This window comes from Anopheles maculipalpis, chromosome 3RL, assembly GCF_943734695.1.
Source record: "Anopheles maculipalpis chromosome 3RL, idAnoMacuDA_375_x, whole genome shotgun sequence".
Classification (NCBI taxonomy): Eukaryota; Metazoa; Arthropoda; class Insecta; order Diptera; family Culicidae; genus Anopheles; species Anopheles maculipalpis.
In genome coordinates this window covers 65,019,119-65,033,798 of record NC_064872.1, presented here as the reverse complement: position 1 = coordinate 65,033,798, position 14,680 = coordinate 65,019,119, and the positions used below count along the sequence as shown (strand labels likewise).

General features: G+C 41.1%; 3 protein-coding genes across 3 annotated transcripts in view; 2 read left to right on the top strand and 1 right to left on the bottom strand.

Moving 5' to 3' along the window:
* LOC126560898 (uncharacterized) overlaps nt 1-14,680 on the bottom strand; it is a 502,800-nt gene that overhangs the window by 359,469 nt on the left and 128,651 nt on the right. The gene's annotated exons all lie outside the window — the stretch shown is intronic.
* LOC126563409 (chymotrypsin-elastase inhibitor ixodidin-like) lies at nt 3,052-3,414 on the top strand. Its single transcript, XM_050220049.1, has 2 exons — nt 3,052-3,127; nt 3,200-3,414. The coding sequence occupies exons 1-2, from the start codon at nt 3,052-3,054 to the stop codon at nt 3,412-3,414; spliced, it is 291 nt and encodes a 96-aa protein (XP_050076006.1).
* LOC126560895 (von Willebrand factor-like) lies at nt 6,195-14,591 on the top strand. Its single transcript, XM_050216845.1, has 6 exons — nt 6,195-6,261; nt 6,333-6,551; nt 7,643-7,744; nt 7,827-7,915; nt 14,271-14,322; nt 14,410-14,591. The coding sequence occupies exons 1-6, from the start codon at nt 6,195-6,197 to the stop codon at nt 14,589-14,591; spliced, it is 711 nt and encodes a 236-aa protein (XP_050072802.1).

The following is a 14,680-nucleotide window of genomic DNA, read 5'->3' as shown; positions in this document are numbered from 1 at the left end:
TCGATTACAAAATTTACAATACGGTCTGGCACGTTTTTTAAACAATCTTTTGAATACAGTATGTTAGTATATTTCGGTTTTTTTTATGTTTTTACATTTCTTCTTCTTTTTTCTTGTTATATTTTCATACTTCTTTAGTGTTAAAGGTTTATGTTTTGCTTTCTTCTGTTGTCGTTTTCCATGTATCTTTTCTCTTTCCGTTTTACATCAAATAATTAAATCCTTTTTTCTACTACAATGGTATCGCACCTTAAGTAATCGTAGAAAAAAAATCATACATACACTCTCACACACACACACACACACTAACAATTAAGATATTTGCAACAACAACAACAGCAACAAAAAAACCTACACATACTTAGAACAATGCAACAACACAGAAACGTTGACAGTTGATAGAAATATATTAGTTAAATAAACAGGTCAAATCAAACAGGCAGCTGTTTGTTTTGGGAGGGAGGGGGGTGGGGGCAAAATCCAACCAGTATGCCGCACGTTTCGCACTAAAAATTGGTGGCATTTAGAATTTTAATACGTCAGTTTCATATCGATGAGTGAGCATCGCTAGGAAGCATAACATAACAAAACCATCGGTTAATGCACATCGGCAATCGATTTGGTTTGTTGTTCAGTGTGTGTTCATTTGCGATTAGTGTTTGTATTGTGTTGTGAGGGAGCCTTACACGTGTTTTGCCGAGTGTGCGATCGCACACGCAACGATCGTTACATCCCAGGGTGCACCAGGAGCGTCCAGTCAGGGTTCGTTGCACAGTGGAAGCAAACGGGAAACCGATAGGGATACGCTTTTCCACGTGTACTTCACACTGTATTAGTTGTCCTCTACGAACACGATCACGTACTTACCCATGCTCAGACTCCTCTTCAGTCCCTCCCACAGTCATGCTGGTCTAACGAATGCAAGCACTCAAAAGCAAGTAAACCACGAATCTTACATTAACAAACAACAACAAAAAAAAAAACCCTGTGCCAATTATTGATAAGATTACTAGCGATTGATACACTGATTGTACGAAGGCAAAGGTGGGCGCAAAAGGGCCGCGTGCAAGTGCATGCTTAAAGCATGCAACTAAACACATGTACACGAAACAAATGTTACACATTCATAATACAAAAACACGTACACCTAACACACCCAAAAAGCACATGCAAGACGATTTTCCTAGAAAATGCAGACAACAACTCGTTACGAAAATTAAAGGGCAACAGAGAAAAGGCAAAAATTATAACTAATAACACCTAGCAAAAAGTGAGTGAAACCCGCAACAAAGCAAACAAAAAATAAACACGTTCTTTGTATACTTCCCAATTTTTCTGTCCGTACTTTTGTTGACGACATAAGCGTTGATATACTAAAACAAGCAAACAAACAAACAACTAAAAACACTAGAAAAAAAATAAAAAATACTCATTTTACCCGCAAAACTAACTTTAAGCGCCGGAACTTACCAGGCAAAACCCTAGCAAACAATCCTCGAAGAAAAGTAAGTGGAAAGAAGGAAAAGAAAACCAAGAAACGAAAGAAAGCGCAAACGAAAATGTGAAACACATAAAAGCAGAAGACGAATGTGGAGAAAATAGAGAGAAGAAAAATCTAGAAATGGGGAATTCAAAAAAAAAACGAATGGTGAAGCAAAACTAAAAAGCGTTAATGTGCTGACATAAGCAGCAAACAGAACAGCAGGAAGCAGCGGGAAAAAAGAAAAAAAAACATACCGTGGAAGGAACGTGCGCCACACAGCCAAAACCGTTTCCGAGACAGTTTTTTGAGTTGGATTTTGTACTCCTTTGGAAATGTCTAAGTATTCAATAAAGATAATGTAAACACACGTACAGACATGCACACTTACATATACATTTAATAGACACACACACACACAAACACACAAACACACACTTATGCACAACCCATTAATGAAAGTAGCAACAACAGAAGAAAAATGCTGCAATAGGAAACAAAAAAGATAGCGATGGGTTGGAAGGAAAACGAACGCAAAAAGAGTAAACAAACAAACAAAATAAACAAACCAACAAATGTCGGTGCAAACCCAAACATGCAGCATTATGAAACACACACTCAAACAAAACCAACAACAACAACAACAAAAAACAATGTTCTGAAGTCGTTAAGAATATTTGTCGTGTAAAAGTGTTTTCTTTGAGCATTTGAAAGAAAAGTATGAATGAAAAGGGCTGTTTTTCGAATTGGTTAGCGTCGAAGGTAAGTAACGCGATTTTAAAAGTGTTCGTTCCGTACGATGGAACTGTTGAAACATTTCGGAGTGGCGGACCAAGTAACTTTGAGCTCGGAAAAGTGAGCCAGAGTCTGGAGCCCGCCGAAGACATCGTTAGATAATTTGGGAGCAGAGATTAAGGGGAGTAGGTAGGTGGGGAAATGCTTATTATCAACCCCCATCACTCAGATCGACCAAGGGAAAATGCAATCATTGTCCCGCAGATCCATCCTTGCCGATATATTCAGTCTCAGATTTTAATATTCAGTATTCAGATATTTAATATTCAGTCTAGTCAGCCAGAAATGGCAGCTCAAGACCTCTTTAGGTTCTACTATTTAAGAAGCATCTTCCTAGTTTGCATATGCCGTCCCTGATCACCAGTTTTTTCGTAGAGCTTTGCAACCATATTATGAAATATTGCATACAGTTAGGGGAATTTTGTAAAGCAGGTAAGTTGGATAATTTATGCAGAGTAAGAAAGGAGGAGTCTTTTGTTTTTACTAAAGCTAAAAATTATATCCACCGATCACTCACATGACGTACGTGCACTACAAAGTATGTCGTACGATGCGTCACCAAATCGTGAAAGAACGCACAATCTTGCGTTCTGTGTGGTGTGAAACAATTTCTTTCCCACTGAAACGCACCTCACAAAGAAGGCAGCAAGCGTTAATATGGCGTAAACTTGTCATATTTATAAGACTGGACGCAACGCTTCTACAGCAGTATCGTACGCACATCAGCACTTTACGACCGTGATTGTTTGTATCGAGCGGTAGAACAAAAGCAAAACATGTACATCAAATATGTTGCAACTGTTGCAATGGTAGCGTTATTGCTTACCGTCTCAATGCCATCGAATGGTGAAGGTAAGGTTTAAAGCTTAAGTTCCAACACATCAAAATTTTCCCTTTAAAATTCGTTACATTTGTCGTTTGCAGCTGCCTGTGCCGTACATCCACCGGTGTGTGGTGAGAACGAAGTGTACAAGCAGTGCGGTACGGCATGTCCGGCAACGTGCGACAATATGGATACGGTTCAAGCTTGCACCAAACAGTGTGTGGCCGGTTGCTTCTGCGTGGACGGATACGTACTGAACGATAAGGGACAGTGCGTTCCGAAATGTTTGTGTCCGAAGCAATATAATACGTACTAGAAAAATATAAGCTATGAACGGTCGTGCAGTTTATGTGAATAAAATGTTTCTTTGATTGCAAAAATAACCATTTGTTATAGGATGTTGATGCACTGAGACTTGCTATACAATTTTGTGCTGTTTACTGTGGCAAAACGGTTACGGTGACTCAACTCTGTCTTATGCTGCAGCATAAGCCCATAATCTGTATATTCTCCTCCTTCGGCTGTCGAAGGGCTTACTAGACTCTCTAGATCTATGCAGACGGATCGGTGGTAAGGCGACATCCGCGCTGGTCTTCATATGACAGGACCGGGATTCAAATCCCATCTGGACCGTCCCCCCGTAGCGAGGACTGACTATCCAACTACAAGGTATCGGCAAGTCTAATAAGCCATTCGATAGCCGGCGTGACCCCGGAAGCCGTTAAGCCAAGTCCCAGAGAATACCAGATAATAAGAGAAGGAAATGCCTGCCAACTAAGGTGAGAAAAACTTTAATTGTAAATTTGCTATAAGCAAAACGTCCAGGCCATCCCTCATGAAAAAAGTCAGATAATACGAGAGCTGACAATAAAGTAAGGTCTCCAACGCTGCAACTTCGCCGGATCACGCGCTAGGCGAAATCTGGCAACACCGCCGTGTTCCTTGGTTCCCCCACTACCACTTTGCTGCTGGGTGAGGCTTCCCCGACCGCTCAGTCTTGGCTGAGCAGCCGTCAACGATGGAGGTACCCCTCGCGTCAGCGTCCAAGTGCGAATTGCGTTCTGTAATACGTTTTTTGAGTGCGAAAAAGGTGACGCCTATTGAAATCCATCGTCAACTAGTTGAAGTTTACGGGGAAAAGTGTATGGACATAAAAAACGCGCGTAAGTGGAGCCGCGAGTCCAATTCCGGGCGCACTAATGTTCACGACGAGGAGAGAAGTGGCCGACTGTCGGTCTCGGATGCGATTGTTCAAGCAGTGGAGGCAGAAATGCTCAAAAACCGCCGTGCGACAATTAGGGACTTGGAAGAGAAGCTTGGAGGAGTGTGTAGCAGCGAAACAATCCGTCATATCCTTGTGACTACCACATGTTCCCCGCCCTGAAAAAAACATCTCGGAGGGAAGAAGTTTGAAAGTGACGCGGAGGTTCAGAAGGAGGTCAACACCTGGCTGCGCGAGGCGGACGGAGAGTGGTATTCTGCCGGCAAAGACAAGTTCATCGTGCGGATGCGCAAGGTGCTGAAAAAAAATGGCGATTATGTAGAAAAGTAGCCGAGACCTTGGCCTTTCCAACGGTGTATCGCTTTTTGTAAATAAATGTCATTTTCTATGAAAAAAAAAATTTGAGACCTTACTTTATTGTCAGCCCTCGTATTCAAATTATTAATCAATTAATTTATTGCACATACAATCGTCATCAGTGGCTTTTTCGGAGCTGTTTTTATCGCCTGAAACCTTGTGGGTAACTCTCTTCATATCTTCCTACCAACTAAGTGACAGATTAAAACACAAATCAATCATATAGTGCTTTACTAGATGCACTTATAATAAGTGGCCTAGTAGACAGTATTGCGTTACAGTTTGCTCCTGCTGAAAGGCTGTTCAATTTATGCGAGCTACAGTTTTTGAATTAGTCCTTCGTTTAGTCTAAACTGTGTTCCTTGGAGCATTTCTTCAGTATTTTTATTAGCTAGTAAAAAGCCCATATAGATGATTCCTACAAGAATCATTTGTCGTAAAATAGTTTGCGTTTAAGGTGCCGTAGCATGTTCTGTAGCTTATACAGGATTTTGATTCGTATAATGGAATAGTAAAATCACTCATGGCACTGTTCCAAACTGATAAAGAAATGCGGAAAATCCGTTGTGGAGTTGCATCGCAACGTTGTGGAAAATCCTTGTAATGGAGGCATCACGAAATTTTTGAGTACAAATGTGCATTGCAACGTGTTTGAGAGGGAATTTACATCGCGGCTGTTGAATGTTGCTGATTTAAAGAAGTAATCAGAACCATGTTTACAACCATTTTTGCGTAAAACCTACTTAAATCTCAACGTCACGGTTTGTTGAAGTATAAAAACTATTGGATGAATTCAATTCGATTTTTCTATTTGAGCAGAGAAAGTTCTAAATGCTCGGCAGTAATTCCACTATTTGATTGCAAAGTTCCACGTAATAGACCACAATCCATTTGAAAAACTGCTCTGAATGATTCAAATGTTCCACTACAAGGATCGAGGCTTACAAGGTAGCTCCATCATATATTTATCGACATTGATTGTCATTTTTAACTCGGGAGTTATTATTCGTATCATGTTAAACAGTTCAAAAATACTTGACACCTTACATGTGCAGTAAAAGTACACACAATGTTTAGTCTTCGAATAATTATTTATGCTCCATTGTCTAAGGGATGTTCTGAATGTCTTCATTCCATGTCAATATGGACCTACGTCGACTTCTCTGCACTTCTAGACAAAGATCTAAAAATGTCGTTGTTCGCCACCATAGGTTTCTACTGGTGCGTATAGCTACGACACACGTGATCATCTTCTCTCGCCCGTTCACGATACAGCTATGCTCTGAAACAAACCATACACAAAGACATTTCTGCAGATTCATCTTTAAAAACTCTACAATATTATCACGTACCTTGCGTAGTAATATACGCAATACAGATTATCTCTCAACTAAAACCAATCCATTGTTTGAGATAGTATAAAACGAACCTACTTCGAAGGATGGGAAATCATTCTACATCTATCTACCATAATTGCAAAACCAAGTACTAAACACCTTCCTTAACTCTCGACCAAGATGAAACCAGTAACAGCGTTCGCTTGTCTGATCGTGTTGATCTTTACGTTACAGAGCGTACTGTGTGGTAAGAACAGTTGTAAATATTTCGCAACGATTGCAACGTACACTTACAACTCCTTTCATCCCTTATCTCAGCTTGCCCTTATGCACATCCGTACCCGTACCCTTTCCCATCGCATGAATGTGGCCTGAACGAGGAATATCAAGAGTGTGGTACAGCCTGCCCTAAAAACTGTTTGGAACGCGAAGATAGAGCTTGTACGTTGCAGTGTGTGCCAGGGTGCTTCTGTAAGCCCGGTTTCATACGGGAAACTAAGGAAGGCAAATGCATTCCGGAGTGTGAGTGTCCCTGCTACTAGCTCTAACATCTGCATATGGCGCAAAATGGCTAGATTTCCAGATTTGATCATTCCAGATCATGGAATTCAATAGATGAATTTTCCATCTACAGACTTTTTCTGCCTTACGCTATTGATCGCTAAATTTTATTATAATAATGCGTAATGCTTGTCCAGAGACGATCGTAACAGCGTGGAATTTAGTGTCAGAGCTATTGGACCACGATCGTCCATTTTGTCCTTTGGAATGTATTTATCCTTCGGCTATCCTATGGCCAGGAAGGCAAATAAAGCCTCTCGAGCTTCAAAACTTAATCCTAATCTGGTTGCTTTCATATCACATAGCTTATTTCGAAGAGTAATCTTGGATCTCTGATACCTGTGTTCAGTTACACCTAACTATGTTTCGTCTCAATTTAAATATACATTTCATACGTAGAATTTTTCTCGTGCTTCCCTATAAAAACATATTATTTTCACCTTTATATAAGACGCCATCCGCCCGTTCGATAGGCATTGGTTCCGCTGCTACTAATACGTCAACTTTACTGCCCTAAACCCCAAGCTAAACCATTCGTTCACTTCATGCGAATCAAAACGGTGTACCAAATGTCTTTAATATGGTTGATTAGTTAGTTTTTTGTATTGAGGATTTGAGTCATTGGGCGTCATTCGTCTTTCTTCATGTTTCGTATATAAAACGATTCCTGTTCCAGTACACAACGCACTCGCGATGAAACCTTTGTTGGTTCTTTTGCATGACTTTTTCAATCACTTCTCAACTTCTATAACTGCAACTGAAACACACATTCGTTGCCTTTCCAGAATAAGTAAAATGTGCTCCCGACGAGTATTGCAGCGACTGCGGATTGAAACCGCTGTTTATTGCGCTGGATATGAGACGTGTACGTTTCACCATTCGCCTCGGTATTGTTGGCTTACAACGCCGACAACGGAATAAGGTAAACACATTTACCAAATGCATTTGATATGGTGCAAACAACTGCATACTTAGCTTGTTTTACCAAAGAAAAACATGCAGTGAAGCAAATACCCACCCATACGTCCATGCTAATAAATGACTTTCTCGTGCGCTCCATTTTGCAGTCATTTTGATGCTGTTCAAAAACGAAACTAGTACCATGAGGTCTACCCAAGCACATTTATTTTTGGCCGTCATAGCCCTTACCCTGGGTACGGCTTACTTAGGTAAGATCCTTAAACTATGATTACACGCCCTAATTCGTAAAGCGTCACAGCTGCTAATTGGCTCTGTTTTCCGTTCTACTAGTCCCAGACGAGTGTGGTCCAAATGAGTATTACAGTGACTGTATACCGACGTATCAGCTTCACTGTGCAAGTAAATGGGAAGTAGATACTGTAGATTGTGTGGCGGGATGCGTCTGTGTAAACCAGTACATAAGACAGTTTCCAGATGGACCGTGCATCGCTAAAGAAGATTGTCTGCCACTGCAATAAACCGCACATGATGGGCCCCTATTGACAAAATCTCCCTTCATAATATTGTTAGCGGAGACTGGTAGTTAGAGAACAAAAGTTCTCTTAATAATATTATGTTAGCAAGATTTTGTCAGAAAGGATAAGATATTGCGAAACTTTTGTCTTGCGAAATTCTGTAAGATATAAAAATAAAGCCATCTCTATTTCTTGGTTACTATTACTTTGAAGCGCGTTTACTTTGGTTTTGATCATTGTATCCTGATTTAATAACACCAAAACCTGCGGCTCACTAAATGAACCCAAAGTTCAAACGCGTTCATGGGTAGACTACTTCCCACCAGGCACTGGTAATGTCTTCTCTGAGCTTCAATCCAGGACTTGTGCAACTGCTGCGAACACGTGTTGAACGATCCTCCTCTCGTATCCTTGTGAATGGAAACCTCTCCCTGTCCTTTCCCATTCGATGTGCTGTCAGACAGGGCGATCCTTGATCCACCAGTTTGTCCTTTATCTTAATACGCTCATCACCAGATTAGAAAGTTTTTTTTTGCGATCAGGATGACCTAATCAACGCATATGCTGACGACATCTCGGTGGTGACAACCTCCCTTCCCAAACTCGAGGAGGTGAAAACAACATTGACGCAATTTGGCTTCAATTTGGCGCAAAAGGTGGTGCTTTTAAAGACGTTCCTTCTGCCCAAGCTTTGTGTTGGGTGCGTACGTAACCGAACACTCACGCGCTCTCTCTGTGAGAAGCCTCTCGCGAATTGATGGGCACGAGTGTCCTGGGATATGAGTATCTCGATAAGGGATCGGGATGCGTGAAGGAGAGTCGAAGATCAGCCAGCGAAGCGCGCACTCGGGTGGTGTGGTGGCACTGCACATTTTTTACGTTATAGAATAAAATAAGTGTTTTATTGTATGTAGTTTACGTTGTGTTGTGATCGTCAATAGATCCGGCCACCGATATCACAACAAACTGTAAAACTTTGGTTTATTGCATCGGTGTTTGGCGCAAGATCGATGGACATCGATTTGGTCTCCAAGACGATGCGATCTTACCTATGGGACGGATGTGGGGATTTTTGAATCCCTATTACCCAATTGACCCTTCCACGTAATCGAGGAGGACTCAACCTTCACATTCTCGCCATTACCACAACAGCGATGCTGGTGAATAGGTACGTTGCTGAGCAGAGTTGCCTAGAAATTGGGGCTCAGCACATAGATTGTGCTGGGAGTCCCCCGAATATAGGCTCCAATGCCACAACGTATCCGTGCCTTCGGGCGGTAATTCTGCAGCTCGCATACCATCCGGAATGCGAGATGATGGTGGACAGACTTCCAGACGCCAAAGTGGTAATGGAGTCACTCATCTTCCACGGATTAGCGATGGATCTGGAAAAAAACGCCACCAGCTACAGACTTTCATCAGACCAACATTCGATGCTGCATTTGCTGGTGCACAACAAGGTGCCACACGGACTGCTGTTCGACAGGATGAATCGGGCTCCTTTAGCTTGCTCTGTTTATTCTTTTGTAAATCAGTTTTTAAGTTGTTTTAAATAAACAATTTTTTAATTAAAAAAAAGTGGTTCGTTTAGAACTTCTTCAATCTCTGTTCCCTGGATGACCTACGTAACAGGATTTTCTTTATCTTCATTTGCAATGGCATCCGTCAGTTTGGGTCAATCCGTTTTAAAATAATTCAAAGTTGTGTTTATTCTATGATTCATACAGTTCTGCTCATCATCGATTGAAAAAGCGTAAATCGTAACCAAATGTATCAAACTAACCTAGCAAATGCAACAATATAAACAGAACGCAACGGTTCCACCTGCCCTAGTGCATTTTTTAGCCGCTTCGTATTATTCGACTTGTAGTAAATTTAACGATGAAGTCTTCAAGAGCAAGTCTCGTAGGTTTTGTCCCTTATAATGCTTAACCTCGCGAACATTTTCGCCGGTAAGTATGCCCTTATTTAAGCCTCGAATAATTTATTGACATTCCTCCTTTTTTATTTTTTTTCACCTACAGATCACATACAGTGTGATGATACTGAGATTTTCAGCAACTGTGGACCAGTCAAATACAAAAAACATGCTTCTGGCGAGAATCAACTGTTCTCGGTTGCGTAGAAGGATGTGTCTGTGCTCATAACTTCATACGCTTAAACAAAGGCGGCCAATGCATCCCTCTAGAAGATTGTCCATTCCCTGTGGAAAACTGAAATCGCTAGCGATTCGCTTAATTATCTGATCCTCTGAAATGTCTGAATCGGCTGAATGCACAAAGTTTTCCTGGGATTTGATCATTAAACATAAATTCGCAGCTACAAACGTTGACTAAAGTCTGGGGCTTACTGAACGAGCTTACTCGCCAAGTTTAATGAGTAAAGTATTTAATAAATTTCATTTGTAATGTCATACTTTAAAAGACAAATAAAATTTCTACTTCATTTATATTGAAGGTTTAATCCATTGCAAGATAATTCAAAGTTGATACTATGATTTCTACAATTTTGAATAACACCTCACCTTACCGTCAATCGTTGAGGCGAACCCGGTGGTAAAGGAGATAACGGTGCCGATCTTTACACGACAGGATCGGGTTTCAAATACCATCAGGACCGTTCCCCCGTCCTGGTGTTGTGTGGTACTCTACGTGGTGATACTCTACTCTCAGCAGCAGCAAGTCTGGTTAATAAGGCCATTAGAGATGGTGGCCTGGCTGGCACAGAAGTTCGTTAAGCGAAAAAAAGAAGAAGTAGAATAAGAAGCTTATCGTCGATTTTTAAAACGCGTAAAATGTAACCAAACATACCTAACTAACCTAGCGAATGTAAATCTTCTAAACAGAGTGCAATGGGGGCCCACCGTGGTGGGGCCTTTTTAAGCCGGTTCGCGTTGTTCGACTTGTAGTAAATTTAACGATGAAGTCTTCAATAGCTTTCATAGGCTTTGTCCTTATTATGCTTAACCTCGCGACCGTTTTCGCCGGTAAGTATGCCTGTTACGTACTGCAGCTTGCTCTTTTCTCTGCTTTTGCAGTAGGGCGAACACAAAAATGGTCTTTAAACAATTGTTCACTAACATTTATTGCTCACACACAGTCGTTCGCTAAGAAGACCTTTGCCCTATCCCCTCAAGAATAGAATATGCTTTTTATTCTAGGCACTCACACCCATTCCTATCTTCGTGCCCCACGCCGAGAGTAAACATAAACGATTTTGGCGCTCTCTTACGGCAATGCGCCTAAGGCGCCTAGAGATACTTTCGTTGGACCGATGAAACGGCACAAATATTTTCGAACGATTTACTTATATTCCTTCTTTTCTTCCATTTGTCTCCCACAGACCAGACCAGAAAATGTGCTGATAACGAAGTTTTCAGCTACTGTGGACCAGCTAAAGAAAGAGAATGTTTCTCGCCGGAACCAAATGCAATTCCTGGATGCGTAGAAGGATGTTTCTGTTCTCGTAGGTTGATACGCAAATACGGAAGCGGCGAATGCATCCTTCCAGAAGAATGCCCAAACGCGCCGGAAGGCTGAATTTGAATATTCCGAATTTTACACGATAGCATTACTGTAACTTTCTGATCCTCCGAAATGCCTGAATCGGATAACCGTACAACACTGTTCCGTGTTTTGATTTGATAAGACAACTTCCTGCTAGGCACTACAATGGATTTCTCAAAATAAAGTCCTTCAAAATCTTTTCCCTGGGTGCCCTACTTTATTAGTTTCTTTTTATCATTTTCTTCGAGTGTAATGTCATACTTTAAAACTCAATTTAAATTCTACAATTTTGAATAACACGTCACCTAATCGTCGGTCGGTAAAGGAGATAACGATGCCGATCTTCACACGAAAGACGAAGGGCTCAAATCTCATCCATAACGTTCTCTCGTCGTTGTGTGGTTCTCTACGTGGTATTAGCAAGTCTAGTAAATAAGTCATTAAAGATGGCGAACCTTACTGGCATATAAAAGGTCGTTAAGCCAAGAAAAAGAAGAAGGAGAAGGAGCTTATCGCTGATTTAAAAAGCGTAAAATGTAACGATGTGTACCTAACTAACCTAGCGAATGGGACAGTTCTAAACATACTGCAATGGTTTCACCCCCAGTGGTGCCTTTTTAAGCCGGTTCGTGTTGTTTAACGTGAAGTAAATTATACGATGAAGTCTTCTAGAGCTATTATAGGTTTTGTCCTTATAATGCTTAACCTCGCGACCATTCTCGCCTGTAAGAATCCCCTTATTTCAGCCCTCACGATATGTTGGCCATTCTAGACGAATGATTTAATTATATTGCTCTTCTTTCTTCAATTTGTTTCCCACAGACCCACAGTGTGGTGAGCACGAGAGTTACACCAAATGTGGACCAGCCAAAGAAAAAGTTTGTTCGTCGGACGCAAGCTCAATTCCTGGATGCGTAGAAGGATGCTTCTGTGTACCGAGCACTATACGAGAATACGATGGCGGCAAATGCATCTCTAGGCTAGATTGTCCGAACCAATAGCGTGAAATGAAATAGTTTCTCCGTTTGTAATGTACTTTAAAACACAGTCAAAATATATGCTTCATTAGATTGTCGGTACAATCCATTGTAAGATAATTCAAAGTTGAATAAAATTGTACCAATCAAAGAATAAAAAATTCTATGATACGTACAATTTTGAATAACACTTCAGCTAATCTTCGATCGGTGGTAAAGATGATGATAAGGGCGTCGGCGTTATCCCGTAGCGAGAACTGACTATTTTACTATGCGTAGTATCAACAAGCCATTAAATGACCGGCAGCGTGACCTCAGAAGGTCGTTAACCCCAGAAGAAAGAGAAGAAGCTTATCGCCGATTTGAAAAGCGTAAAATGTAACTAACCTAAGCGAATGGAACAATTCTAAACAGATTGCAATGGCTCCCCCCGCAGTGGCGCCTTTTTTAAGCCATTTCATGTTGTTCAATGTATAATAAATTTAGCGATGAAGCTTTCAAGTGCTCTCATAAGTTTTGTACTTATTATAGTTTACCTCGCGACCATTCTCGCCTGTATGGATGCCCTTATTAAGGCCCTCATGATATGTTGGCCATTTTTTTCGAACGAATTACTAATTATCCTTCATTTTTTCTGTTTTTCCCCCCAAAGATCCACAGTGTGGTGAGTACGAGAGTTACACCAAATGTGGACCAGCCAAAGAAAGAGTCTGTTTCTCATCGGAACCAAGGGCTATTCCTGGATGCGTAGAAGGATGCTTTTGTGTTTCTAGCTGTATACGACAATACGATGGCGGTCAATGCATCCCTAGACTGGATTGTCCAAACCAATAGGGTAATATGATATTTATCTTTATCTCTCTCTCTCTCTTGCTTCTTGCCATAACATTTTAAGGTCAAGCCACACACTACACCGCACTACGAGAGGACAGCCGTGTGGAGACCGTTGTCGTTGTCGCCTTACCACCGGTTAACCTCGAGATAATATTCCTTTTAATTTCCGATCCTCAGGAATACCCCAACTGCAAACAAAGCAAGGTGGACCAAAATAAAGAGAAATTGCAAAATGGATTAGAATTCCAGAGGGAAACTTTAAGTTATGAGCAGTGACGTATTTAGCCATTCTGCGGGCCCTGAGCGGAGTGGAAATAACATTGAATTGTAGTTCGGTAAGTGTCCATAATTTTTGGTACTCATGTGAAGTCATGTAACCGGATTTATGATTAACTTTCCCTACACTTACTAATTTAATGATCGTTGAACATTTATCTAAATATGACAAAAATTGCAAAGAAATTGAGGCGAAAGGATTCACGTGTTCCATGAAAAGATACACGGTCCAAAGAATTATAAAACGGATTGCTGCACTCCTTGATCGGACTAAAAATGACCGAGTTATCGCCGATTTTCCGCAAAAAAAAACCTTTTACGTGGAATAACTGAACGGAGGGTGGAGGGATTGGAGTGGAATGTGCGACAAAAAGATGCTTGACTCAAAGATACATCCAACGATGTGTAGAACGCCCCGATCGGATCAAAACTGAGTGAGTTGTTGACCGCTTTTTGGTCACGATCGATGTCTTGTGTCTACCACGTGCTATGCCGTTAGAAGTTTTTCCCTTACGCACTACACCGAATTCTCTTATCGATGTAGCGAAATACAACGTATTAAATATACCTAACGTCAACGTAACAACTGCACCGATGAAAATAATATAAAATGAAACACTCCCCTTCAGCACCTTAGCGTTTATTCTGACGATGAAGTCCACACAGGTGTTTTGGTGTTTGGCCCTCGCAATGATTACTCTCACGATCGTTTACGCTGGTAAGTTTGCTTTTGTTCTACTAACATGGTTAATTGTTTTAGCCGAGCGATAAACTCTTTTTCTCACTTTCAATTTACTTCCCCCAGAAAAGTGTGCCCCAAACGAAACATTCGACGAGTGTGGACCTATGAAAGAAAAGTACTGTTTCCCGTCTAAAAAGCAAATCGCCGGATGCTTTGCAGGATGTTTCTGCTCACCCGGATACATCAGACAATTCGAGGGAGGAGAATGTATACCCAGCAGCGTCTGTCCTGCAGCACTTCCTTAGCTTAATAAATTGAGTTCGACTTTCGATAATTATCAGTCACCCGGAGTTGTACCCGGTACGTTTATTTCGTTCTTACAACACCAACACGG

Coding starts and splice junctions, on each gene's coding strand:
- LOC126563409 (XM_050220049.1), top strand. CDS start 3,052: ATGTACATCAAATATGTTGCAACTGTTGCAATGGTAGCGTTATTGCTT. Junction 3,128..3,199: donor AATGCCATCGAATGGTGAAG/GTAAGGTTTAAA, acceptor TGTCGTTTGCAG/CTGCCTGTGCCGTACATCCA.
- LOC126560895 (XM_050216845.1), top strand. CDS start 6,195: ATGAAACCAGTAACAGCGTTCGCTTGTCTGATCGTGTTGATCTTTACG. Junction 6,262..6,332: donor GTTACAGAGCGTACTGTGTG/GTAAGAACAGTT, acceptor CCCTTATCTCAG/CTTGCCCTTATGCACATCCG. Junction 7,916..14,270: donor GTAAATGGGAAGTAGATACT/GTAGATTGTGTG, acceptor AAGTCCACACAG/GTGTTTTGGTGTTTGGCCCT.